At 36.8% G+C, this 27,744-nt stretch overlaps 1 protein-coding gene across 2 annotated transcripts in view; it reads left to right on the forward strand.

Moving 5' to 3' along the window:
* Positions 1 to 27,744, forward strand: part of SEMA3D (semaphorin 3D) — a 144,238-nt gene that overhangs the window by 65,677 nt on the left and 50,817 nt on the right. For both annotated transcript variants that reach the window (XM_032207405.1, XM_032207406.1), the window contains exons 4-8: positions 9,752 to 9,814; positions 11,706 to 11,825; positions 16,007 to 16,100; positions 19,330 to 19,458; positions 25,838 to 25,980. In XM_032207405.1, coding sequence (XP_032063296.1) covers positions 9,752 to 9,814; positions 11,706 to 11,825; positions 16,007 to 16,100; positions 19,330 to 19,458; positions 25,838 to 25,980 — 549 coding nt within the window. The remainder of the gene's footprint in view (positions 1 to 9,751; positions 9,815 to 11,705; positions 11,826 to 16,006; positions 16,101 to 19,329; positions 19,459 to 25,837; positions 25,981 to 27,744) is intronic.

Genomic DNA, 27,744 nt, shown 5'->3' on the forward strand with positions numbered 1-27,744 from the left:
ACCTAAATTAATTAAATTAATTTAAATATATTAAGTTATGGCTTTATTTCCTGGTATAGTTCTTCCTGATGAAATAAATCAATAGTTCTTCTGGAGTTCTGATTTCTTGAATCGTTGTATTTTTTATTCAATTTATTGTGTAATTGGTTGAAAACTTCTTAACTGTCAGCTCAAAAAAATCTACCCAGTTTCCAGTGCTTTCAAACCTTATTATAAAGCAACTGTAGCTAGAATATTATAACAGAAAAAGACTCCAGAATGAGTGGTGAGAATAAGAAAAATACAGATGACTAAAAGTGTAGCTAAGGGATATAATTGTCTTTCTGTAGTATGAAAAAAAAATTATCTGTGAACTTAAACTTGTCTTAAATAGCAGCCTATAGCTCTTATTGCACAAATAGCATTATCTGTGCCATAGTCTTTTCTTGAAAGATTCTGAGGAGCCTGACAGATGTTGCAAGCTATTTATACACTGTAAAATAAAGAAACGGCAGAGAAGAGCAGCAACCTATATTTATCAGGTCATTGCAAATGTAGACAAAAACTATGTCACAACCAAGTAGAAGTGTGGTGTAAAACAAAATTTTTTACTAGCATGAGAGAATGAAAAGCTGTAGAGGAATTCCTTAGGAATCCTAATCTCTGGGATCTGTCTGAAAAGATGACTTCAGTCAATAGAATTTTCATGTGAGTTTGCCTTAAAACTTTGTTATTTTAATATTCAAAAACAAACAAACAAAAACTAGAAACTAAATAATAAATACAAAATGTGATCAGCTGAGCAAACACATATGCAGTAGCTGTAAAGAAATTCTGCACCTTCCTGTAACTTGCGCTCACTACCAGTGTGAGCAGGGTTATATGTCAGCACTATTATCGCTGGGCAATCTGTGGTGTGACCCGCCCATCTCTGCAGGAATAGGAATGCTATCAAGGCCTGACAAGCTTTTGAAAGTCTGCCAACCTGCAGGAGCTGTCAGTGCTAGAAGACACAGCCACATGTGGGCCACATAGATAAACATGTCAGATCCCCAACAGCAGCTTTGGAAGAAGTTGTTTTCATCTGCCCCAGTGTGTATTGGCACTAGGTCACAAATTATTGTTGCCTGGAGTATCCTTAGTTTGTGGTTGCTACTATTTTTTTGGCATTGCCAGGTGCAGCTGTCATGTATCCCATCCTTTAATCTCCTTTTGTACTGATTTTATCTGTGGGCATTTCACAGTAGAAAATACATATGCATATATTTATATATATATCATTTCAGTAAATGCTTATGAAATAGTTGTGAAGAAATTCTGCACCTTTTTGTAACTCCAGTGCTTACTAACAGTGTTAATAGGGTTATAAGTCTAAGTATTACCACTGTGTGATACCTGCAGTGTGGTGCGCCCATCTCTGCAGGAATGGGGATATACTTGAAAAACATATGCATGTGTGTATATATGTATATGTGTGGTTCTTATATAAATATATATATAAACAATACCCTTCAGATATAGGTGCCTAATTTCATCTTAATTGCTCTGGTAAACCTGTCAGTCTATATAAATGTCTCAATTAGGAATGAAACCAGTGGGAATTAAGCCAGCATTGAAGGGAGGCTTTGGTTGTGCCATCATGCCGGAGCCTCAGGAGTACATGCACAGCCTGAGATGTTTATTGCAGCCTTGAAGCACAGTAACACCAAGATTAATCCTTCCTAAAAAAAATATGTGCTGTATATATTATATTTCAAAGGAATTTAGCTTTCTGCCTGTTAGCAAAAGCTGTAGACTGCTTGAGGATGACACTTCACCTGTCAGGTGAAAAAGGATTGCCAGGTGACATCAGTAGAGACCTGAGAGTTATCTGGAAGTCACTGGAGATTTCTAAGTTTTGAAAGAGGGGACACAAAGACCAAAAAAATAAAAAAAAATAAAATAAGCCCAGTGGCAGGGGAGGAGGATGGTCATGAGTCCGTTTGGCAACGTGTTGGTTTCTTTTCAGTCTGTTAGTAGAGAAGGTTCTGAGAAAAGAATGAGGGTGGTGTTGAGGTCTGGCAGGGCCATGTTTTCACCTTCCTTTCATGAGGAATTAGTTCCCAGGCATTAAAGGCATGCTCATGGCTCTGCTTTTGAAACAAAAACAACTTTTCTGGATATTGCAGTTCATTAAGTACTAATTTCCACATGTTCTAGGGTATTTCCCATCCTTGTAAAATTTGTGGTAATAAAATTCTTCTATCATTTACAGTAAAACAAGACTGTTTCTATTGAGTATCTATGTAATTTAATGTGCTACTATCAAATGCTATTAACATTGTATAATGAAGCAGGAGTGTAAGAAGGAGCTATGATGGTGTTTCAAGTTAGGGATGTCCAGAGATAACTGTCATAACTATCCTTGCTAGCCCTTGGAGTGCCCTTGCCATTGATCTATGTAAAGGTTGTTTTGAAGCTCTGGAAACCTTTAAGAGTCCATAACATTGTTTGATAGAGTGAAATTTAGGCAGCTGTGTAGACAAGGTGGAAGCTTTTACTTGATGTTTACAGACACGGAACAACAGACTGAGGCAAAACGTGGAGAAAACATTATGTAACCAGGACAGAGATCCTAGGTGGAAGAGGGTGTCTCTGTTATTTCCTTTTGCATTGTTGCCATAAATTATTTTTCCATAAACATCCCCTGTTGTTTCTATATTTTACCCATATGTTTAGGTATAAAGAACAGCCAGTATCCTGCTCTCTGAAAACTCATATTGGGCTTTGACTTTTTCAAAAGTAAGATTTATTTTCAGTCTGAAGTGATAAACAAATGAGAAGCAAATTGCGTTTACCCTGAAAATGCTGGTTTATGGTTTCCTTTTAGGAGAAACAGACAGAAGGCTGAAGTCTGTTGTGGTTATACTGTGGAAAATGAAATGTAAAGGCATTGAAGCCTTTCAGGATGTAAATGAAATCAACATCTGGTTTGTTTTCTCTGAGGTTTCACACTTGCTCATAATGTACACCTGAAAATGCACTTTTCAGAAAACCCTTGAGTAGTGAAAGCATTGGCTACTTTTTCGGTTGTGCTTGGTAGGGGTCAGGGTTTTAAGAGCCCTGTGGCAAGCTGATATCTGGCTTCATCTTAGACATGCAATACAAATAGCCCATTTAGTTCAGACATCTCTCTTTAATAGCCACTTGCCAAATTTGAGCTACCAAAAGTCTGCAAATGTATCATCTAAATACACAACTGTTGCTTCCCTATGACTTTCAAGTGCATTTAACTCAGACTGCTATTACCATGAAAATGAAGAACAGGATACACTGGCACTTCCCATAATCCAAATCGATCCTTATATCCCCTCTTCCCTTCCTCATGCCATATCAAATTAACTCTTTCAGAGATCCGATTTTCTGCTGTTATAAAATAATCAGAAATTCCAGTCAAATGTCTCCCTGGAGGTGTATTTCAACTATGGGAATTAATGTGATGAATGTAGAAATAACTGTTGAAAGACGAGAGGTCTGTGGTAGATATTAAAGTAACAGAAATTTAAGAGAACTTCCCTGTTTTTCAGGGGTCTCTAAGTAGTCCTGAGAATTAGCTAACCTTTGATAAAACTTAAAAAAAGAGAAAAGTGAATAATCCAATTCTAAAAACAGTCTAAGTTTCAAATACAGGGAGAAATTCAGATAAGGCACTTAAATATATTAAAGTCCATTGTTTACTGATGCTTTAAAATATTAAATTCCAGAAAACAGCAAGTACAGCCAGAGCCAGTTATGAGAAATGCTTAGGGTAACCTTCCTCTTCACATTTGTATATGAGAACAATCTCTGCAGTTCCCCAACTTGTGAACTTCCCATACCAGATACACAAATGCAACAGATGTGAGGTATTTAGAGACCAACTGGTATACTTGCATAGTATACTAAAAACAGCTCACTTTTCCATTAATTAAAACACTCTTTTTTTACAGCAAAATAATATCAAAAAAAAAAAAAAAAAAAAAAAAAAAAAGCATGAAATTATTTCCAGCATTTCTTAGGAAATTGTCTTAGGAAATTCAACAGATATTTCAGTAGGGTTTTTTTTTGTGACATGACCCTAGGTCAGTATACAAAAATGACAAATGTCATGGTTCTCAGCAAGCAATCCATGAACACCCACTCTTACAGTATTGAGCTGTGATATTTACGGTATTGTCGTAGAAACAGTGTGATAGTCTTATCATTGGATCACTCATATCTTTTCTTCGTGCTCCTTGATCTTGCTATTTTTCCTCGTTTTTCCATTTTCTTCAATGAATTACTAGGTTCTTAGTGAAAGAAAGGAGAAAGTCATTTTACTGGTGGGAAAACTGAGAACTGAGTGTTACAAATAGTAGGGTAATGACATAGCTGGGATTAGAGTGTCTCCTAGTTTACTTCAACGTTTTTGGATCATGTTGCCCTCTTTATTGCACATGTCTTATGATCACATTAGGCTAAGTCAGGATTTTTTTTTTTTTTTTTTTTTCTTTCTTTAATCATGCAGAGGAGTAGAGGCATAGCCTCTCATGGAGGAGAGTTTTTCAGGGGGAGCACTTTGCATATGCCAGCGTGACAATGGGTTTACAGCTTGATCTGGCTTTGTTCTTTGGGTATTTCAGTTGGAATTGTCTTATGGGGAATACATTAATACCAGTGAGTCTAAGCTTCTGAATTATGGTCTGTTTGCTTCACAAAGTCTTAATGGGACATTTTGACATCAAATATGTAATTTTATTGCATGCCTTCTTCTATGAAGCATCAGTACAACAAAAATGTACGACAACATAGAATAAAGTAAGGGAAGAAAGCAGACTTGCTGTATCAAGTAGCTGATTTAAATCAGTGTATTTTTCTCTAAGTGCTTCCATTCACCTCTTATTCCTTCAATGTAAGAAGGAAACAATGTCTTTCTTCACAGGACTTAAAATCAGTGACTGAGTGATACAAGACATGCTGATCAGCTGATGTCCGTAACTCCAGATACGGACACATCCTGCTGGTGCTGCATGTACCACTAATGAAACACTTTGGGGTTTCTCGTACCAGAGACTGTACTGATAGAGAAGTGCTGAAGCACGTGTGCAGCGTCAAGCACATGAGAGGTTCCAGTGAAATCCCCAGGGCTGCTGAAAGCCATCGACCTCAATGGGACACTCAAGTGCTTGCTGCTGGCACGAGCGTGACTATCTTGGGGATGTGGAGCTGGGAGGAATCAGACTGGTCAATTGGTCTCACTCCCTGCTATCACAAACCTCATACAACAGTTATTCCTTTAATAACCCAGTACAACTCTTTTGGAAGGGGTATTGTGGGATACTTTATACAACTTCTGTAGGATGGTCTTTAATACCAGAATCTTACTACTCTGATATTTCATTTTTATTTTTATTTTTATTTATGATCTATATTTATTTATGTCCAGTTTATATCATTTTCCTCTTACTATTTATAACTGTTTTTCAAAGTGCTTTGATTCTTCCTGTGGATTTGAAAGTCTTCAGTTTTATTACTGAAGTTTCTTAATTTTATGTAATTTCTAAATTTTGCTGCAGAGTGCTGTGTTTTTGCCAAGACTACTGAGGAGTACATGATATGATATGAGATATAACATTATTTCTTGAAGAACTACATCAGTAACTTCCTACCACAAGTTCTTTATTTATCAGACCATTTTTTTCTTATTAATAATTATCTAATTTCTCTGGCTGAGCTAATCAATTTCCATGTGGCAACTTATAAAATGCTTTATTGGAGCCTTTATGAAGAGGATTTTTACCACATTAATGTTCAATTCAGATATGTTATTAAGGAAAGGTACAATATTAACCAGGAGCAATGGCTCTTTACCAATTTATATTGTGTAATACCATATTTGATATTCTCTAGAAACTTAAGTTATCCATTCCATAGAAATTTTTCTGAAGTCTTGCAAACAGATGAAGTAAGACCAATAGGATTGTATCTTACTTAGGTATCTCATGTTCTCATTTCTGTGTGTGTTGTGATGGTGTGTAGTAATTTCCATTCTTTTGGAAAAGCTTTGTATCATCCCAGGTTTAGTAGCTTCATTAGAAATGATTCTTGGAAAATCTCTAACCTAATAAAGAAGTTTATTTGGAATCAGAACTCAGTGGTTTGTCTTTGAGCTATCACTTCACCAAGGGGTTTATATTCTAAGTGTTAGCCTAGGAACAAAAGTGGATAGAGAAAGTTACGTACAGAAGAACAAGGGAAATACTGGCCCATAACCAGTATTGTTAATTCATGATGGCAGCTGAAATGAAACTCACAGAACTGTGTCTAGATAATATTTATAGTGGTATATATAGTATATATATATCACTATATATACCATAATTGTGTATATATACATATATACATATATATACACATATATATACATATATATATACACCATTATACTTAATTGATTGGTATATATAGCATCCATCAATCAATTTATGTATCAAAATTATCTATATTTTTTGAAAATTCTTTTTGTTTTTTTTTTTCTTTCCCCTCTTCTTACAGTAAAAATGTATGATTGGAGGAAGGAAAAAGTTACTTTTAGAACTTACTTTGCTTCTGATCTGAAAAATATCTTTGTGGTTTCTAATGTTTTGTTTTAATCAGAAATGAATTTCCAGCTACCCTTTAATGTGATACCTTATCTGTCCTACACTTCTGTGTTATTTAATTTTGTACTCCTGGGAGGTTTTCTTTCACTCTGCTAGCAGAGAACTTATAAGCTTACAGTAATTTGGAGATTTTAATTTCTTTTCTGTTGCTAAATTTAAGAAAATATTTGTGCAATTATTTAAAAGTAATGCTAAGGTATTTTGTTTTTAATTGGTCCATAAAAGATAAAATCAGGAAACCATGACAGTAGCCCTAACCTTTGGAATTTTGATATGGATATCTTAAAAGGAAAATAAGCTGAAGCTTAAGAGAAGAAAATAATCCTATTTAATTATATTGTTCATGTATTTCAACTAGGTAGAGTCTTCCCTTAAATTGAGTAATTGTACTTAGCTATTCTAAGATTTCTCCAGACACTACAGATATAGACCATGAAATATATCATATATATAATTTGTGCTGTTTGAAACATGAAATGATTCTGGTTTTCCATATGAATATCATTGTCATTGTTTTTATTGTTATTGTTGATACTGATACTATTATTTTCCTTTGAGGTTCAAGTTGATTTAAAAGTTAGTTGGATCACTTAACTACACTTTTCATTGACTATTTTGGCCTTGTATAATGCTAAGTACTGAGGTTGTTGAGTAGCCAGAATGTGAGACCATTGATTTTTCTTTCATAACTGACTGTGGTCTTTTCTTTTACAAAGGCAGGGAATGTGATGTCTCAACCTGACTAGTCCAGTTCGTATGACAAACATTATTTCCCATGAAGGAATCTTAACAAGAATTGAGGCTAGAGTTATATTAATGCATATTAATGAAGACATTAATATACCTGATGTCTTCAAGTGGATGTTTTCCAATATAACTGGAACTCCCAAAGCAAGGGTCCAGTACTTCTGTGCAGTTGGCAGGAAGAGGCAGGCATTTTTGAAAGCTTACAGAAGGAGATCTTGTCTGCATAACCAGACACCTAAACAATTTTGGGAGGAAAAAAAAAAAAAAAGTCTTCAGGAAGATCAAAGACCTCTAATACCCTTCTCTGTTGTTGATGGGGTGTGCTTGGGCAAAATTGGGCATGAAATTTATGTGACAGAGACTTGAAGAAAAGATCTCAGCTTAAGTTAACCAAGCTATTTGGAGATCCATAATTCATATTCCTCTGCCTGTTCCTTTTCATCATATTTTTTTTTTTTTTCAACAGCACTGATTGTGCCTCAGCCTCTCCTTCTCCTTAACCCAATGTTTTGGCACTTGTGACAAAACAGTGCTGCAAGGGGAAGCTGTCCCACTCCACCCAGACAGAGGGCAGATGAGTTCACTGGTACTAGCTTCAACTCTTCCCAATGTTTTTGCAATGTTCCCAGTGCTTCTTGCTGTACATTCTGGAGTTGTACACTGTGTAATACAGACATGCTGGTGTGGCTGATTTCCAATTGCATTTTTGTACCTGGATGCTATCATGACATAATTCTGAGAAAATGCTCTGGGAAAATAAATTTTTACTCCAGTGCAGAGATGTTTTTATACTGCCTTATCTCTGACTTTAGGTAAATGTTGCTGTAAAGGGTTAAGGTTTATATAACTTAAAATACACTATTAGCCTCTAATCACAAAGGTAACTGCAAATTCACTGAGAGGAAATTAATTTCCTTGCAGAAAGCCAACACATCCATTAGCACTGGGAAGAGAAGAGAAAGAAATTAAATAAAAAGATGGTTTCCATATTGAGAGGAATATTGGCTGTGTGTTTGGGACTGTGATAAAGCCGTTTGACACAGGGCACTCCAGCTTTCCATCCCAGAACCTATGTATGGGGCAAGCCACATCTTAAAAGTTGCCAATATCTGGGTGAACAAAAAGGAATATTACAGAAGCTAACTCTTCTTGCATGTTTTTGAGTTACTTGTCCTTACTGGAAGATCCTTTTTAATGATTTATTTTTTTAATGATATAACATTTTTTTATTCATATATTCACTATTCACTGCTTAGGATTTTACCAACTGTGATTTGAGACTCGAGTAAAAAAGCGTGTATGACTACTAGCAATCTTCATATTGGTCTCTGGGATGAGGCAATTTCCTAACTAATATTTGCTTTAAAATTATTGTGATTTGTTGTTATAAATCATGAGAAATGGTTGTAGCTTTCTTTTGTCAAAATAAGGAAAAAAAGATACACACTTAGCATAATGTTTCTGAAAATTTTGGTATTTAGCTTCTTTTTTTGAATTTAATAGAATCAAAAATATACTGGAATACTGGATAATATCAAATTCTAACTGTTTAATTGAAATCAATGAATCAGAAATGGAGCAGTTGCTCTTTGACTTTTCACCACTAATATCATTGGGGTTACAGTAACAGATAATGATTTGTCATCTGGCTCCATCTGCACTTAAACCTAATACAAAGAATTCTATAATACAAATGAAACAAAGAGAAACAGTAATAATATATGCTGCAAATTGTCTAAGGTATATGATTTTTCTCTAAACTTCTATGTCATTTTCTAAATCTTTATGTTTCACTCAGTAAACTTAGTTATTGTTGATTGATGATGTTTTAAAACAATGTGCTATTAATTTCTGTCAAATGTACTTCTTGTTCTACAAATTTCTCTTCAGTTACTTTTAGTTTTTCAAACAAAACTTCTTTTCATTTGGAAATTGGCAGTAACAGCTCACTATTTTTCTATAACTGCTTTGCCAAGTTCACTGGATCAAATTCATCATAAATGTAAATTGCCTTGTTCTGCAGTCAGTTTAGTTTCAAGATGATTTAGCTCATCTAATCTTTGAGAAAAACATGTGGTTCATAATGCTTACAAGGTGTGTTAGGTGGATCAACTAAGTACTTTAAAAAGGTAGGTATACACAAAGAAGAAATTAACAAAGAAAAAAGGATTTGATTTTAAAGCCTTGATACTAGTGACAAAAAACTATACTCAAAGCCACATTTACTTCTACTCACGTAAATTCCTTTGACATGCATAAGTCAGTTTTAACTGTTCATTCAAGGAAATAGCTAAGCAGCAATCAGAGGACTATTTATAATACATATCTTAATAATATATTTTTGTATTTTTAAAATTTTCTTCCAGATTTACTGGCCTGCAGCAAAAGAAAAGGTGGAGCTATGCAAATTAGCTGGGAAAGATGCCCACGTAAGTATAGTATCTATATTTTTATTACCGCTGACAATAAAATGTGCATCCATATACTCGTTTCTAAATGCATTATATAGGTTAGTAAGCTGCTTTTACACTTTTTCTTTTCAGGATTAATTGAAAAAAAGTCTTTCCTTTCCTTTCCTTTCCTTTCCTTTCCTTTCCTTTCCTTTCCTTTCCTTTCCTTTCCTTTCCTTTCCTTTCCTTTCCTTTCCTTTCCTTTCCTTTCCTTTCCTTTCCTTTCCTTTCCTTTCCTTTCCTTTCCTTTCCTTTCCTTTCCTTTCCTTTCCTTTCCTTTCCTTTCCTTTCCTTTCCTTTCCTTTCCTTTCCTTTCCTTTCCTTTCCTTTCCTTTCCTTTCCTTTCCGTCATTGAATTTCATTAAATGTTGATGCTTCAAGAAAAATATTCAATATTAAGAGCAGCAATCATACTTAGCCATTCTTGTATGTAATGAATTTAGTTGAAAGATGAATGGACTTTCCTCTGAAATTTATTGTGAGAAAGGTTCCCCTGAAATCCTTTCTTTCCCATTGCAGTGCTCCTCTTTCCTTGGAAATATCCTGAATGTAACTTCATTATACTTCATTGATGAATCAGAGTAGAAGTGGACACTACAAATTAACTTAACTTGTAGACAGCTGCAGTTAAGGTTAAAACAAGATCTCAGCCTCATTAGTGTTTCCCTGGAACCACAAATCTTCTTTAAGAAGTCTCCGTGTATATAAGGTGCATTCATATATACAATAAAACTTTCATATCTCTTTTGCATAGCACAGATTACATCGTGTCTAGAGTCCACTAGAAATGTAAACATTTCCCAGCTGTATAATAAAATTTCTTCCTTTTCTCTCCACAAATCCCATGCTTTCTGTCCAGCTTGTCTGTTATCAAGGTGGACTCCAACTCAGAACAGTCTTTGTGCTCTTGTCTGAGGAATTCCAACTTTTTATCCTAACTTATTGCTACCCTTATCTTTACAGCAGACAAAAGCCAAACAACACCTCTGCTGAACACTGGGAAAGTTCTGATACTGGTCTATATGGAGGATTTGTGCTGATCTATTCCTATGCTAAGACAAAAGGAAAGGCATGAGAGAAAATTAGTTTCTAACATACATCAAAACTATCTCCTTTTTGCTTCCTGCATTGTCTCTGCACTTACATGTAGGATGGTCTCTTGGACCTATACAAAACTTTTGTGCACTACCTTATTATATGTGCACATATTTCTTTAATTTTGGGGAAAACTACAACTTGCCTTTATATCCAGCTCATCCTTACAGCAAGTGGCATCTGTGCCACTTGCCATCTGTACCAGACATGACCAAGCCCAGCTAGAGCCAAGACTTGACCTGAGCATCCCAAAGGACTCACAGGAATTTCCAAATAAAGGTGACCAACTGTGGTTGGTGCAAAGAGAGGTCACTTGCACAAAACATCCCCTTGGAAGTATGGTGAAGGCCTTCAGATTGCCACAAGGATTTCTATCATGTAATCTTCAGTGCTAAAGCTTGTGCAGAACCCTTAATCAGGAGCAAAGGTGGGAGGATTTGTGGGCAGATTAATCCAGTGGCTATTTGACCTTTGTTGACAGGGGATGTGTCCACAGCATATGCTGAAGAGATGTCCTCTAAACTATACTGTTACCACATAGCTTCTCATGTCTGTAAGTGTTACAACAGAAAGGCTTACAAATCTGATTGATGAGCTGCTTGGTACATTGCCACTGTAAAATTTTAGCCATCACAACTTTGATCTATCTAGTAAACAGTCACTGCTACAGTAATTTTGAGGTTAAACACAAGGATATTATGGCTAAAACCTAGTACAATAATGTCAAAGAGAAAAATAAACATAACAACATTTCTCTCCTTTCCTTTCACAACAGACAGAATGTGCCAATTTTATCAGGGTTCTTCAGCCCTACAACCGAACCCATGTTTACGTCTGTGGCACAGGAGCATTTCACCCTCTCTGTGGATACATTGAACTTGGCACTCACAAAGAGGTAATTTAATTTCCTTGCTACTCTGACATGTCAAGGAGTAACCCTTGTCTTGTTTAGCATTCATCACAGATTGAAAAATACCCCGTGAGTGTATAAAAAATGAACTGACAGCAGCTTGCCTAAATAACAGAGTAAATGGCAGATTTTTTAGGTCAGACGGGAACTTGTGTTCTCACATTTGATATGTGTGTATCGCTTTTGAACAAAGCACTTTCCTTGGTAAGACTTACTACGCAATGCTTTTTGGAATGACATTTCTACATGATTAACTAAGTGAAGAGCACATTTAACCCAGATATCTTTCTTTCTAGTAAGTCATTTCCGCACATATTTTCTACTTACATACACACACACACATGCAGAGTTCAAGATGACATTCAATGCTCTACTTTTTAAGGTACACATATACCCTGTTCCTCAGGGCTTGTTTCCCTGTAAGGGTAGTACAGAGTTTGTAAATGGTCTCTGAGCTGAAGGATGGTATCTCAGGCTTTGCAGCTGGTTTGCAGCCCTATCACTGAGGAAATGCTGTGTATCCTCCATCACAAGTGGCATAGTCCTGGACTGAATTTAGCGGCTGATTGGTCTTCATTTGCTGGTGACAAAGAAATCTCTATCCTAAGTGGCAAATGTTTGAGACCTAACCCCCACAACAGTGTTGTGTCAAGCAACCACTTAATACACAAGTCTCTTTTTAACTCCTATATGTATCACACCTTGGCTATATTTATAACACTGGCTCTGTTCTCAGACAGTGTCTGGATGTGACCTGTCTGGCTGCTTGCCTGCATTGCAGGCTTACAGTGCTGCTGTAGAAATAGCTTTATTTTTTTCTCAGGGTCTAAGTGAAATACTAGAATATAAGAAAAGAGGTTTAATGATATGTTATTAAATGCAATACCCTGAAATATATACACACTGGATTTATTCTGACATACAAAATCAAGGGCAGATGCTCCCAGGGAGAAAAAAAAAAAAAAAAAAAGGATGTGAGGGGATGGGTATTAATGCTAGCCCTGACTGAGACTCATTTTATTCCATAAAATTGTGGGTTGATTGACCAGGGGTCTGCCAAAGTTGCAGAGAACTGAACTATCTGAATTCTGCATTGTGGTGTTCTTTTCCTAATAAGCCATTAATAAAATGTATACTGAATAATAGATAGGGCTTGCAAATAAATATTTTAGGCTTTTTTTTTCTTTCTTTTTTTCTTAATTTCCTTGAATATTCCAATTGAAACAACTGGATCCCTTGTACTGTGTTGATTCCTTAGCATGAATAATTAAATATAAAGCTGAACTGAGCAGAACAACTCTCAGCAAAAGTTTAAGTAAGTCTCTGGTTTACCTCTGGATCATTAACGAGATTCCTTATCCACTCCGCCACTGCAACTTTATTTGTGAAGGCTGTTTTCATCAGACTTTATAAAGTTATGGAGTTGGCCTGATTGTTCAGTCTGGCAGTCAGTCGAGACATGGGGTCTGTCTCAATTAGACGTGACCAATTACCTTATGAGAGGAAATGGAAGAAGAATTCCCATATTGTATTTCCTAATCCCCTCACTGTCTCCCAGTCTTGCCTCTCCTGCACTCACTGGTTGCTCAGCTGTAGTGGTGAGCTGTGCAGCATTCATCACTACTCCCACCTCCTCAGATGGTGCAGATCTTTTACAACCTCCTACTGAAATAACAGTTTGAATGAGACATGGTTTAGTGGGATATATTGGTGATAGGGGGATGGTTGGATCAGATGACCTTGGAGGTCTTTTTCAACCTTAATGATTCTATGATTCAACGTTTTCCCTTTCTTCCAAACACCATATATCCACTGTCCTGGCACTGTCTGTCCAGATAAATCTGACAATAGCACAAGGGTGCTGGGTCTGGTCTCCTTGCAAACCCATTGTTCTGAATTTGACAGACAGTTGAAAATGTCTTATGGTCCTCCTGGTTGCAGGAACTGAAGCCAGGAGTACTGTATGGAAATTCAGGGTGCTTCTGTTGCAGATCTGTTTTTTTCTCTGGCCTGTAAGGATGAAGAGTGGATATTTGGTAATTAGCAACCTCTACAGGAAGCTGTGGGATGCTTGGGAGAGTCAAGGACTGAGACAGCCTCATGGAGACTGTGCAATCAGGCAGTGCCCTGCTGACCTTTGGAAGCAGCAGAGGATCTGCCCAGTGGTCTGCTGGCTGGTGCCAGTGCTGCAAAAACAGGCAGGAAAAGAGTGTGGATCAGGTGACTCAAAACCACAGCACACACTGCTTTTGAAGCAGTACAAATCCCCTACAGGATCACACAATTAAAGGGGATTAAAGTCCTAGTCTTGCTATTACTGAAGTCACTGCCAAAACTTCTCTTGGCTGGTGAAGACGAGGTTTGGCCCGGTCGGTGCCGTTAGCCACAGCTCTCCAAGGGATGCTCTTTTCTTTGAAAGCTTTGTCCAAAGTGAAAGCAGGAGTTTAATTCTGTGTGAATACCTGGTAGTGTCCATTAGTTTGTCTGGGTGCAGTCTGAAATATTTGATGGTGATCTACAAAGACCTCGGTCTCTGGATTACTGCTGGATATTGGGACAGTCTCTTGGCATGTGATACTGCAACGGTCCTCTGAGCAGCTCAGGATTGAATTTCTTGGAAGAAATGAGAATGGGACATTAGCAATGTATTGCCAGCAAAATAATGCTCAGTTCTTAATTCAGTTTTGTCCTCACTGTGCTCTGGCTCAGTTCAGTAGCCTGAGAGTTTGGTTTGCCTGATATCCACAGGTTTGAGAGGATAACAAGGGTTCTTGTTGGATTATTAAATTCTGATTTATAGCAGACAGTATTGCTGGAGAAAATGGAATTTATCTTCGTAGATTGGAATTGATTCTTTTTCCCTCTTAAGTAAGGAGATTAATTATTAAACATCCTGGGCTTTTGTCCTCTGAGCCTAGAGAATTTAAGAGACTTCTCAACGAAATAGAACAGCTTGGTTATTTATAATCTGATGCACTATTAGCATGAATTGAATTAATGTGTTATGAAGTCTGATCTTATGTGTCTATCTTTGGACATAGTAAGCTCAGTTGCACTCTTCAGTCCTCTTGTAAGGCAGAGGTATAGAAATAAATAATTAAAGTCACTTCACCATTTTCTAAATGATGGTTTAAATCACAGTTTTTTCTTTGAAACTAACTTCAAATGTTGTATCTCTGCAATTAACATTAAACTGACAATAATTTGATTCCTGACCACTAGTCAGGTCATGTGATTTTTAAATGTCATTGTAAATAAGAGAATATATTAAAAACACCTCTGTAGGCAATCTCCCTTCTCTAAAAACAATAAAATTGTGAAAATCAAATTTCTGAACCTACAAAGACTTCATTTATCTGAGTAATCATTTTGCCTTCTGAGGACATTTGGGTTTCAGTTAAGTGTGCTTTTAGGAAGCTAGTGAAAGGAACAAGTGAAACTGACCACTGTAGCAATTCAAAACTATAGCAAAACTTCAAATTAATGCTTACAAAAATTGAATCAGAAATATAAGATTCCCCACTGAAATCATCAGAAATTGTTTTAAAATAATTTATTTTCTTAACCTCCCTCTATGCCCTTGTTCTGAGACCTAAGCATTAATCACACTGTATTTGGGAACTTTAAGGAAGGATCTATTCTAATATCTCTTGTATCATTAGCCTTGTTAAAAATAACAAGAGAGAACATATGCTGCTCTTATTTAAAGGGGTCTGAACTGTGTCTGCCACAAACATTATTCAGCAGTCCCTAGAGAAATTTAGGAGTCAGCCAGAATCCCATCTGGGTCTCCTGTTGCAACACAGTCTATCAGCACTTTCTCAAATAGAAGCCAGTGCCTTTTAAGTACAATTCAGCCTTTAATTTGAATAGAAAAGAGCATTGGATCTTTTTTTTTTTTTTTTTCTGAAAATAATTTTATTTTTCCAAGATTTATTTATTTATTTATTTATTTTTGCTATGGAGTGAATGAGATACATTAAAACAATGAGTGAAAAAATAAATAAATAAAAAATCCAGATATAAAACAGAGACATGGACTGTAAACATCAATCCTGACATGACAGCTACATGATCTAATACACCTTCACTTCATATGTTAACAGAACAGTCTGAGTTTTTTCTCTGCAGCCACACCAGGCTAATGAATATGTGTTTATTCTCAGGAAACAGCATTCAGACTGGATACCCAGAACCTGGAGTCGGGCAGATTGAAATGCCCTTTTGATCCTCAGCAGCCGTTTGCATCTGTGATGGCAGGTAAGAAACCATCAGAGCCAGACGCTCAGTGGCTTCATGGGCAGACACCAGGGTCAGAGGCTCAGCAGATGTCACTGGTGGAGAAACTCTGGCTGTGGTTGTGCTTCCGATGCTGCTTTATGCTCTGGGACCTGGGGGAGCCTTCAGACTGCAGACACCAAACAGTTGGAAGTGCAGCAACACAAACAGAGAAATTTGAGTGGCTGTGAAACCTCTGAGCAGGATTTCATTCTCACCCAGTCATTTATCCTTTAAGAAGACAACAACAACAACAACAAAAAACCACATGGACAGACAATGTTTCAAGCACTTCTGGGCCTCTTTCCACAATTATCAATATGTTCTGCCCTTTGAAGTCTGCTGACATCCACTATTTCCATAAATACATTTTCGAGGTTTCTATTTACTCGAGTAGCCACTTCTGAAGCTGGAAGCCTAAGAACAAGATAGCACAATTGTTGCGTGCCTCACAGCGCTGTGTGGTCTGACATTTGGTGCTGAGGAATGTCAGCTTGACCTCTGGATTTCAAACCACTATAAGAGCTACTTTTGTCATGGTTTGGTTCATAGCTTTGAACAATTTTCATTTAACTTGTCCATCAAGCCTATGAATACAAGATAAGAGTGAAGCACCATGACGTTTTCATTTACAGCCAAAGAGTAGTGGTGACAATGCTTTGAAGTATCAGTCACTCTGTGTTATAAAAAGAATATGACTAATGTTCAGTCTTTATTCTCAGATAGTAAGATAGATGATTTGTGATTCTGACCCAACAGATGGGGCAGGACTTCCTTTATTAAAAACAATAGATTAAAGCCAGTGCTTATTCTTCTCAGAGATCCCTAGAACTGTTTAATGACCGTGAAGTCTATTTTTAAAATGGAATTCTAGAAACTTTAACTATTTCTTTTTCTTAATGCAATATAGCTCCATGATTTATTATAGAGTTGGCTAATTTCAGTAGCACTCTAGTACATCGACTTCTTTATTAAATCTTGTGAAATGAAGAAGATGCTGTACTTTAGCTAACTAAACCATGAACTTTGGTACATAAGAATTTTATGGCTAGATAATATTAATGATTGGGCTGTTCCAGCATCCCTTCCCGGGTGTCAGTGCCTGGTGTCAAGTGCTTTGCAATAATGTACAAGGAGCACTGTAAAGAGTTACAGGCCTGACCAGAGAATGCATTCTTGACCTATCTTTGGATGATTACTTTATTCCCAAAAGTGCTAGGAGAGCAGTATAGCTCATGGATAAGATACACTGGGACTAGGGGAGCTCAATTCCCATCTCTGCTACTGGAGAGAGGAATAGCCTTTGGAACATTGTTTCTCTCTGCATGGTTTAATTTATCTGCAAAATGGCAATAAATATTACTTACTTCCTTCAAAAAGCACTTTGAAATCAGATATAAATATGAGCTAAATATTATTTCCTTTTATTTCCATATGTAGGTTAACATGAGTGAGTAATTTTCATTCTAACAGCTAATCTCTGAATTGTGCACAGCATTTCCCCCCAAGTAAATTCCACGGATTAATTACATGCTATTGGAAAAACTAGTCTTTCCAGCTAAAAATCACCTGCTCATCATCCATCTTCTATTACAAATTACTGCTCACCAAAACAATTCTGGAAATAACTGGAACTTGGACTGAAAGCCACAAGAAGTGCTGAAAGCGCCTTGTCAGCAGAACCTAGACAAGGATGAGCAGTTTCTGTTAGACCTTCAGGTTTATTGATCACTGAGTGCCTGTCAGTTAGCAAACACCAATTACCCTGCCCATTCCTCATTATGACAAATACCGTACTGAATGCACTATTGTTTCTTTACAAAGGCGACATGCTGTCTGAAAGATGTGCTTTCCAGTACGGTCAAGGAAATAATACATGAGTAACAGCAATATTGAAAAAAAAGAAAGCTAACAGATCTTTTTTTGGCCAAATAAGGTGTTTGCGGGTCACTGGGTTGTGGGGTTTTTGGTTTGTTTTGATTTTTTTTTTTTAATGTGTTTATAAATTTTGCAAATGAAATGATACAACATTTGTGTTGATTGATATTTATTGTAAGTTTGCTCTTAACAAAGGACTTCTCACTAAAATATATTGTGAAATGTTTCTACTCAGAGCATCAGAAAACCTGGAAAGGTAATTTTATATATCACACAGATCATTCAGCTTTTTATATGATTAAGGTCCACTTTTAAAAAACTGAATTACAGTTGCAAGCCATTAAACAAAAACAAAGTTTCTCTGACCAATAAAGATATCTTGTTATTTTTGTAGAAATGAAAGAGAATTGTAAAATGCACAATGTGGTTGAAAAAATAATAATAATTAAAAAAAATAAAATCACAGTAACTCTTTGCTTCCCTTTAGAAAAATACTGAGATCTGAAGGAAAGCAGAAAATATTGTGCAATTCTTAAAGTTGTGAAGTTTTACATTGCTCAGAAAGCTGACAGAAAATTAAATAGTAACTGCAAATGTAGCAAAAAAAAATACAGTATTTTTTTTTAAATTCTGGCTGCCTTATTCAAGCAAGATGTCATTTATTTTAGTGGAACTACTCACTATGTTAAAATGATCACAGTTTGGGTCTGTAGCCATATTCCTACCATTAACATGTTACATAGTTGAGAAGGTGCCTAAAGGTGCATAGTTGAGACTAGTGCCTAAATTCCTCTTCATGAATGAAGTGTCAGGCAGAGATCCCTACTTCAGGAAAGGGCCAAGATGAGAAGCTCCTGGGTTGGACCATCCATAGTGTTTCAGCTCCAACCCAGGATCAGCAAAGCCATGTGTGCTGACAAGGCACATGACAAGGGTCATGAGAGCAAGCTTGGATTACTAGATGTCCTCTCCACATCATGCCCCCCCAGGCTCATGGGGCAGGATTTTCAGTTTGGATATTCTTACACCCCCTTAGCCCAAAGCTTATCAAAGCCTGGAAGGGAGGATTTTTTGGATGCCTAAAAGGCATCCAAAATTAGGCATGGACTTCTTCGCTTCTCAGACATGTTATTATAAATACTACTTCCATTTAAATATATAAGTAATTTCACAGAATCACAAATCCTATTAAAATATAAGACTATAACACTTTAAAGCATTAAATTAGTTCATAGGCAAATTAGATGCAGGTGATATTCACCCAACAGAACACAAATAGTTGTAATTTGTTTACTCCACAGCCGTAGAAACCCCATTTCTTTTTCATTTGTAGATGAGTATCTTTATGCTGGAACAGCTTCTGATTTCCTTGGCAAAGACACGGCTCTAACACGTTCCCTGGGACCTTCTCACGACCACCATTACATCAGAACTGACATTTCTGAACATTACTGGCTTACTGGTAAGATCCCAAACATATGCTGTTGTCATTTGCATTGTCCCTGTCTCTCTGAAGTTAATAGCCCCTTTCTTAAATAAATATATGTCCAGTAAGTGTAAATATAGATACTGTATCATGGTATCTTTGGATTATGTAGACTCTTTTGGAAAAAAGCTCAGTGGAACAAAAATGTACTTGAGAAAAGTCAAAAAGGTGAAAATACTAATTAAGGAAAGAGGAGGAGAGTAAGACCTAATAGTTCTTTCCATCTTTGATCCGTACATATGTATATAGTGCTATAATTGGAATACTATCATGCCTAAAATGCTTTTATTTCCAGTCTTGTTGGAATATTTTTTTTTTCCTGATCACTTGTTAAAAGCTGTTCCCTCCAGTATGTTGAAATGACAGACTAGAAATTCCATGTTTTTAGGTAGGAGGTCTTCTCTCTCTCTCTCTCATTTTGTATTTTTCCCCCCTTTTTAGAAGGGGAAAAATACCTTTTGTTGCTGTCAGGATCATTTTAAAACCACTAAGGGCACCCTAAAATAGCTTCCCAAGCAAAACACTGCTTTTTCTTGTCCATTAAAAACATTCTGAGCTAGTAAGCCCTCTAGAAAACTGGCCACATTTACACCCAGCCGGTCTCAAACCACACACAGAGTAACGTGGAAAACTTCGCTCACAAGCTAACCATGCTCAGTTAAAGCGTCCCCCTTTTAGCTGTCATCTGTCTCTAAAGATGTGGCAACACTGGCCCTGATTCAGGCTGTCTGTGTAACTATTACGGGTGTATTGTAAAGCCAGGGCCTGCTGACCACAGGGTTAAGTTGTCTTCCCAGCAATCAACTTCTGAAAGGCATAATTTTGCCTGTTAACTCTTTGAGACCTCAACAAGAGGAAATATTCATACTTTTATTATTACTTCCCTACTCCTTCTCTCCCTCCTCCTAAGCTGTTGCTCTATAATTATGTCTAGATGTGGCACCATAACCTCAAGATTTCTCCTGGGGAATGGGGAGGAAAGGAAAAAACACTTCAAGTCAACTTATGTTTCCAGATAGGAGTAGCCCTGCAGAGAGATAGAAAATCTCACACTGCAGTGCTAACATATCCCAGTTTCATCACCTGTACTCTTCAAATGTATGGCTCAACATCTCTCTTGCTCCACCTCTTCTATCTCCTCCCTCTCATTGCTGCATGTCCCTTGTGCAGTTTAGGCCAGAAATGGGCTGCATGCAGTATTGGACTGGGATGGGTCCATCCCAGAGGCAGCTCTCTAACCATGTTCCTTAGCATCTGATTTTATTACTGGCTGCTTAGCATGGAAAGACAGTTGGGGTAGCATCCTAAGGGATGCTATAATATCCTAAAAAGACAGATTTACTGCAGTTTGATCCTAAGGAGCATCTGGTGTTATCATTAGTACATATCCACATCGATGAGCATTACAGGGGGATGAAAGAGGGCTCAGTTCCCAGCACACAAGAACTTATAGCTTAAATATCCAGTTCCAAACATTTCTTCATGATATTAATGATTCTTCATGAGCAGTTTTAGACCAGGGAACAGTACAAGAACATAGGATAAACTAAAGGATTGAGAACTGTTTGTGTTTTAGTTTAGAGCTTGTGAGAGGAAGTCTGCCTTTCTTCTTTCCTATAGATTGGTTCATTTTTTAATTCTGTTTTTCACATAAAGCATCTGTATCTGTGAAAGATTTCTAAGGAGAATAATATATTAACATGTCTGGGGTTGAAAAACAGCTTCAGTGTGGCTGCAGTGTGAAAATATACCCTTGTTATGTAATCACCAAAGACCCCATATATTCTTCAAGTTTACTCTCTTTCCAGCCATATAAAAAACCACAGTCATGCTATAAGACTTCACAAACACAATCCATGCAGTGTTATACTAAGAGGCACAGGCATAAACTAGGTACTTTTAATATTTTGAAATGGTCCTTTTAAGGCTGGAGAAAATTTTGAGTGCAATTCTAAATAATGGGATCAGTTTTGCAGTAAGCCATAACGTAGTCAGTATATTGCTAGGTGATTGTGTAACATTACCAATTTCATACATTTTGTGCTTTCAGATGATATTGGTATAAAAAAAAAAATATTTACTTAATTTCAGTTTTAAAACCTCCACCTCATCTAAATCCCGTCTTCCTTAAACCTACTACCCATTGACCAAATATGTGCTAGACCTCCAGGAAAGGTCATACATACTTGAGTAATTGTACAATTAGAAATAAATTATTTCCAGGCGTGATTCATGTTTTACTTAGGATAAGCATGAAATGTGTAACTTGATTTTTTTTTTTTTTTCCAGTGGGCTGCGGAAGTTTTTCTGAAATGCACCTTAATATTCTAAGGTTTTTTTTTTTTTTTTTCCTTTTTTTTTTTTTTTTTTTTTTGTTAATTATTATTCCATTCCTGGAAACAAGATTATTCTTTCCTGGGGGAAGGCAGAGAAAGACAAAGCACAAGGGAAAAATGCGTAGGATACCTTCCAGTTCCTTGCAGGGCATCTCTATCTTGACTAATTAAGACATGTTTTAATCTCAGTGACTGAATAGCCGCTCTACAAAGGAGAAAGGGAGGAAGGCAGCTAATCTTTCCCATGACTCACACTCACACAGGCTCATACTCCTGCACGCAGTGGCACTGAAGGATGCTGCCTCCACTCAGCACTGCAGGGCTGGAGAATTGAGTGCTGTCACAGCAGCTGGCCAGAGCTGTTTGTTCCAGAGCTGGGGCCCTGGATGATGTGCATGGGGCTGGGCCCCTGCTCCGGAAGGCAAAACCGCCCACTGGAACTGTGTGCCTTCCTCCAGCTGAGATGGCAGAGGAGGGCATCCTGCAGTGGGGTACCAGACATACAGGCATCCACTAAATAGCTGCACATTCCTCCCTCCTTTACAGGAAGTTAAAGTCAGAGTTAGGATGAGAGCTTCCCTGCATACATGAATCTTTTTTTTGGTTTGGGGGGTTTGTTTGTTTTCATTTCAATTTAGTTGTCTTTGCCAGGGACAGATACTTACAGGCAATAACTTCTTTATGTCCTGCATGTTTTGGATGGAATTCAGCTCACTGAGCTTTAAAAGGCAAAAGTTAGCATCCTGTCTGAGCTCAGCCATTTCAGTTGTCTCTGCCTGTAATTTACAGAGAGAGGTGACACTTCCACGGGGTGACTCACTCCACCTATTGTAGGAATCTGTCTTAAAATAGGATTATTTATCATCACTTTCTTCCTTTCCCCAATCAGTCCCACCCTGAGAGAGGACCTGGGTGAGTGTAGGTTAGGAGCCTTACTACTTTGATGGTTGATGGTTAAAGGTAAATGAGGTAAGCACTGTCCTTTGTATCTTATCATGCCCCATATTTCTGGCAGCCCAGATACAAAGAGCTACTGCAGAAAGTGTCCAGCTCTTTTTGTTCGCCTTTTCTTTGTTCTAGGATTTGCTATGCATTTGCTGTCCTCTTTTCCGGATTTAATAATTTTCTCTGGAAGCATTATTAATGCATGAGAGGTTGTCCTGGCTAAAATTAGTGCTTGCTTTAGAAGGGTGAAAATAGAAGGCAGGTAACCTACAGCAAACATGACCACCCCTGGGAACCAGCAGTAAAGGATTGGGTGTAGTAACTATTCCTACCAGACCACAGAAGCATGTTTAAAAAAAGCATGAGCAATACCTGAACCTCTGGTAGCTTCTTTCTCAACGCTCCTGATGCCTTTAATTCCCTGTTCTGTTGCATACAGTCTGGCTATGAAATTAATATGTGGGAAAACTTTCTATTGAAATAATTAAGTGAGGACAGTGGTGTGTATGGGAAAACAAACACTGGTTTAAAATGATCACCATATAATTTATTTCCCATGCAAAGAATCCAAAAACCTAATTCACAATTGATTTGAACTTGCTTTTCTATGGTTTTATGGAATGATTACAAGAGATGAGACAAATATTTCATTTGCAGAACACAATGTGCTTTTCAGTTCATGATCTCTTTTATTAAATTGTTTTCAATCTCTTGTTCTTCATATCTTTTATGGTGTGTTCTTGTTTGGATTTTACTTTCAAGATCAGTGTTCTCCATTGTGATTTAAAATCATTAAATATTTGTGTTCCTTTAATTCATTAGAGATTCTTTAAAATCTATTCCAGGAATTGGTATTGAGACATTTGTTTTTTCATTTGGCTTGCCAAGTAAAGCAATGAAATTTATTTTTAAAAGAGCATATATTCAGGGTTTTGTTATGTGAATGTGGATTAAAAAAAAAATAAAAATCTATATGAAATTCAAAAGAATGCTACAGAAGTATTTCACAGGTTACTTTATTTATGAATTGTTTAATAAACTCCATACTACAGAAGCCGTATTGGAAGTCATTATGTATTTATTCATGGTAGGAGATCTAATCTTCAAAGAGGCCTTAAAGGCCCTGAGGAGTATCTGAATATTTGCTTTAGACTCAATTTGAAATCTTCACTTAAGTTTGTTGGGCCTGACGTCTTCATCTTTTCATTTTTCTGTTGGTGCCATTCTGTAGTGTCAGAAAGGTTTAAAATTATCACAGAGGCAATTATCACAGAATCACAGAATTTCTAGGTTGGAAGAGACCTCAAGATCATCGAGTCCAACCTCTGACCTAACGCTAGCAGTCCCCACTAAACCATATCCCTAAGCTCTACATCTAAATGTCTATGGCAATTTTGACCAATAAATTTACTCTTCTGTTATGAAGGTGCATATTCAGCAGCCCTTGAACATTTTGTCTCAAGTCTTTGACTGTGAACCTTTGAATCAAGGACCCTATTTTTGTTCTCTGTGTACCATAAAGTATATTGTGTAAACTCCTTGAGGTGAATATGAAGTAATAATCATTTAAAAAAAAAAAGACATGAAGATACAATAAAAGGTATTAATAGTATTTCCCACAAATCACCAATGTTTGCTCTGCCATCTTACACCGTACTCCTTACTATCTTTCACTGCAGCCTTACCTGGGACAAAGACCATGTATTTTATTACTGAAAGAATGTATCTCAGAGTCAAGGGTCTCTTTGCATTGTATTTGCATAAGCAGTTCTGTTTAAAGAAATATAGCATTGCTCCACGGGCCCTCAAAAGAGCTCATTTATTGTAGCACACTGGGCAATGTCTTAAAAAATATCACACCCCAAAGTATCTGGCTGACTTGTGCAACACAGTGTGGTTGCCTGCCCTGTTGCAGTCTGGAGCCTGCATTTGTTTAATTTCTGATTGTAGTCTGTAAGGAAAAAAGAAAATAAAAATGGTGAAAAAGTAGAACAGAAGAAGACAACATGAACATGAGATCTGAATAAGACAGTCAAGAACATGGATGAAGTTCTTGGCCCAATGAGATGCAGGCAGAGATAGGCTTTCTTTGTCAGAGACCAGAAGTAACACAACTGCCATGCCACTCCGTACAAAAAGCAAAATAGCCCAAACAGAATGTTATAGAATCAGCCTGGCTGAGGTTGGAAGATGGCCTCTGGAGGCCATCTGGTCCTCAATCCAGGACACTCAGAGCAGGTTGCTCAATACCATATCCTTTGGCTTTTGGAAATCTCCAAGGAGATTTCTACTCTACTCTACTCTACTCTACTCTACTCTACTCTACTCTACTCTACTCTACTCTACTCTACTCTAGAGGAGACTCTACAGACTCTCTGAGCAACTTGTTCCCAGATTGATATAACTAACGTTTTGATGCAAAACAAGGAACCATCTCCTTAAAACTAGTTAGAGTTGTGGAGTTTGGTGTGCTAACCTTTGCTAATGTAATCTCAGCAAGGCACTGTGTTGGATTTGTAAATAGAGATGGTAGGATTGTTAAAGCACAGGTTTGTAGGAAACTTTTAACTTGGAAAAGATGTCATTTATGTTTGAATTTTTAATCCCATGGATCAATCAAAGTTCTTTCATTCATTTGCAAGCTATCTCTAGTAAACAGTAGTGTATTTCTATACTCATAACTACTGAAATGTGTAATTAAATTAATTAAATTCTACCATGGAATTTGGGAAAAAAACACTTAGCTTGATGTTGGTGGTTAGAGAATGAGTGATATGGCAGACTTTTGCAGTCATTGTATTGAAGGTCTTCTTCCTTTCAAACAAGAAATGATACCCAATGCTGCATATTTATGTAAGTTGTAGTAAACTGCATACATAAAAACATCACACCAAGAGCAAATATCTCAGAATCCCTGCTGCTTTTCTCTCAGAGCTTATAACAAACTTGCCACTGTGTGTCTATATAGTGATATATTTATTTCACTGAAAGATGCAACATAAATGTAGATATTTAAGAAGAATTTTAATAACAAGACTTTTCTTCATAACATCTTTTTTTGGGGGAACTTCTAGGAGCAAAGTTCATTGGAACTTTTCCCATCCCGGATACCTATAACCCAGATGATGACAAAATCTACTTCTTTTTCCGAGAAATATCACAAGATAGTGGCACATCTGACAAGACAATTCTTTCTCGAGTTGGAAGAGTTTGTAAGGTGAGGGCTCTGTCTTTTACACTATTTAAAACAACGTACAATGTTTGAAAAAGGAAAAGATAAAAAGATAAAAGATAAAAAAATAGATAAAAATAATTAAAAAAAAAAGGTTTGATCTGTCCTGAAATTTTTCAGAACATACAATGCTACTGCTGTTTGACATGTACTAATCCAAAAAATACTTAATATTGACTGCATATATTTTATAAAAGCTAATATGCTTATAAATGAAAATCCTTTGTCTAAATGATGATGTATTGACCTTCAGATATGCAACAGTGACCTCTGTTTCATAAACTTTTATTAAGGATTCACTTGATGTTGTCTACACAATGGCAAAGTATTTGGATTTTTGTGAAAAGTGCTCAGTGAATGGAGGGATATACAAATCCATCACTTCAACATAGATCAGCACATCGCTTGTGGGCATTACTGAGAGCTGAGGTCATTCGTTTGTTTTTAAGCATTCCTGATAATCAGTTTGGGTGGGACTGATTAAAAAAAAAAAAAAAAAAAAGTAATTTCTGAGCTACATCCACACCCACCTGGAGGTTTTCTTTCCTGTGAAGTGCTGTCTTTGACCTGTTTACAAGCATGAGCCAGGAGCTGACTCTGCTGCAGTATAAGAAGTCCCATTTAGTTGGTGCCTGAATTGCTTTAAGAGATTATTTTCTTTACTTTCTCAATCATTATGTTTGTTTTTGCCCCTTATGAAAGATTTCTCCCCTTATGGTATGCATAATGTAGATTTTTATGAGCTGCACTCTTTCTGAATAAGCATCTTTGTCAAGGGAAGAAGCCTCTTCAAACTGTAATGAGAAGATAAACCAATTCCTGTCATATGAAGGCAGTAAATAGTTTGTGGTTGAACAGCCTGCTGGTTTTGCTAATTTGTTCTTCCCATTATAGTGGAATGGTCTCTTGACTTCTGTGACAGACATACTGTCTATCCTCTCCTTTATCACATAATATTTTAGGAAGAGATGCAGTCAGAGTAGATGCTCCCATCCTGTTCTTAAGTCTTTAGTGAATCCGGGTGCACAGGAATTGCTGGCAAAAGACAGAAAATGGGACTTTAAAGTTGTTTTAATATTAATAAACATAAACTTTGAGCAAATGTTTTTCATGTGCCTAACTAGGCATCAGCAACACTATTATAGCAAGCACATTAAGTATGTACATTTCTGTGATATTTTGTTCAGTTGTTTTCATTTACATGCATTTTCTGAGTAAAGCAGCTCCTCTGGCAGTGAAAATAGTCTTCTTAAGGAGAAAATTGATAACTAGCGAAGAAGCAAAAGAGTTTGTGATTTGCATTAAGATACATCTAGCAGAAAGGCACACAGAAAGCTAATGAACACACACTGAAAACAAAGAGCAGATACATGTGCATGAATGCATAAATGCATATGACTGTTCTGCAGACCAGCAAACTCCTAACAACTGAGATTTCAGTGACCATAGCCATTTCACACTTCTGTCCTTGACCTAAAATGTTAAGAAAACAGAAAAAAAACCACCTCATTCATAAATCAGTTCTCTAGTAGGTTTTTAGCCAGACGAAAGAATGGATAATCTGTAGTTGGGTATTTCACAGTGGTGTGATTAATGGCAGAATGGAAATGCAAACACACATGATTTGCAGCTAGACATGGCATTTGCTGATTATGAGAAAGCACTTAATGCATTAGGAAAAATTGGTAGACAACAATTTTCAAGTCAAGGCACTGGGGAGATTATATTAAACTAAGATATATTAGCTAG

Source organism: Aythya fuligula, chromosome 1, assembly GCF_009819795.1.
Source record: "Aythya fuligula isolate bAytFul2 chromosome 1, bAytFul2.pri, whole genome shotgun sequence".
Lineage (NCBI taxonomy): Eukaryota > Metazoa > Chordata > Aves > Anseriformes > Anatidae > Aythya > Aythya fuligula.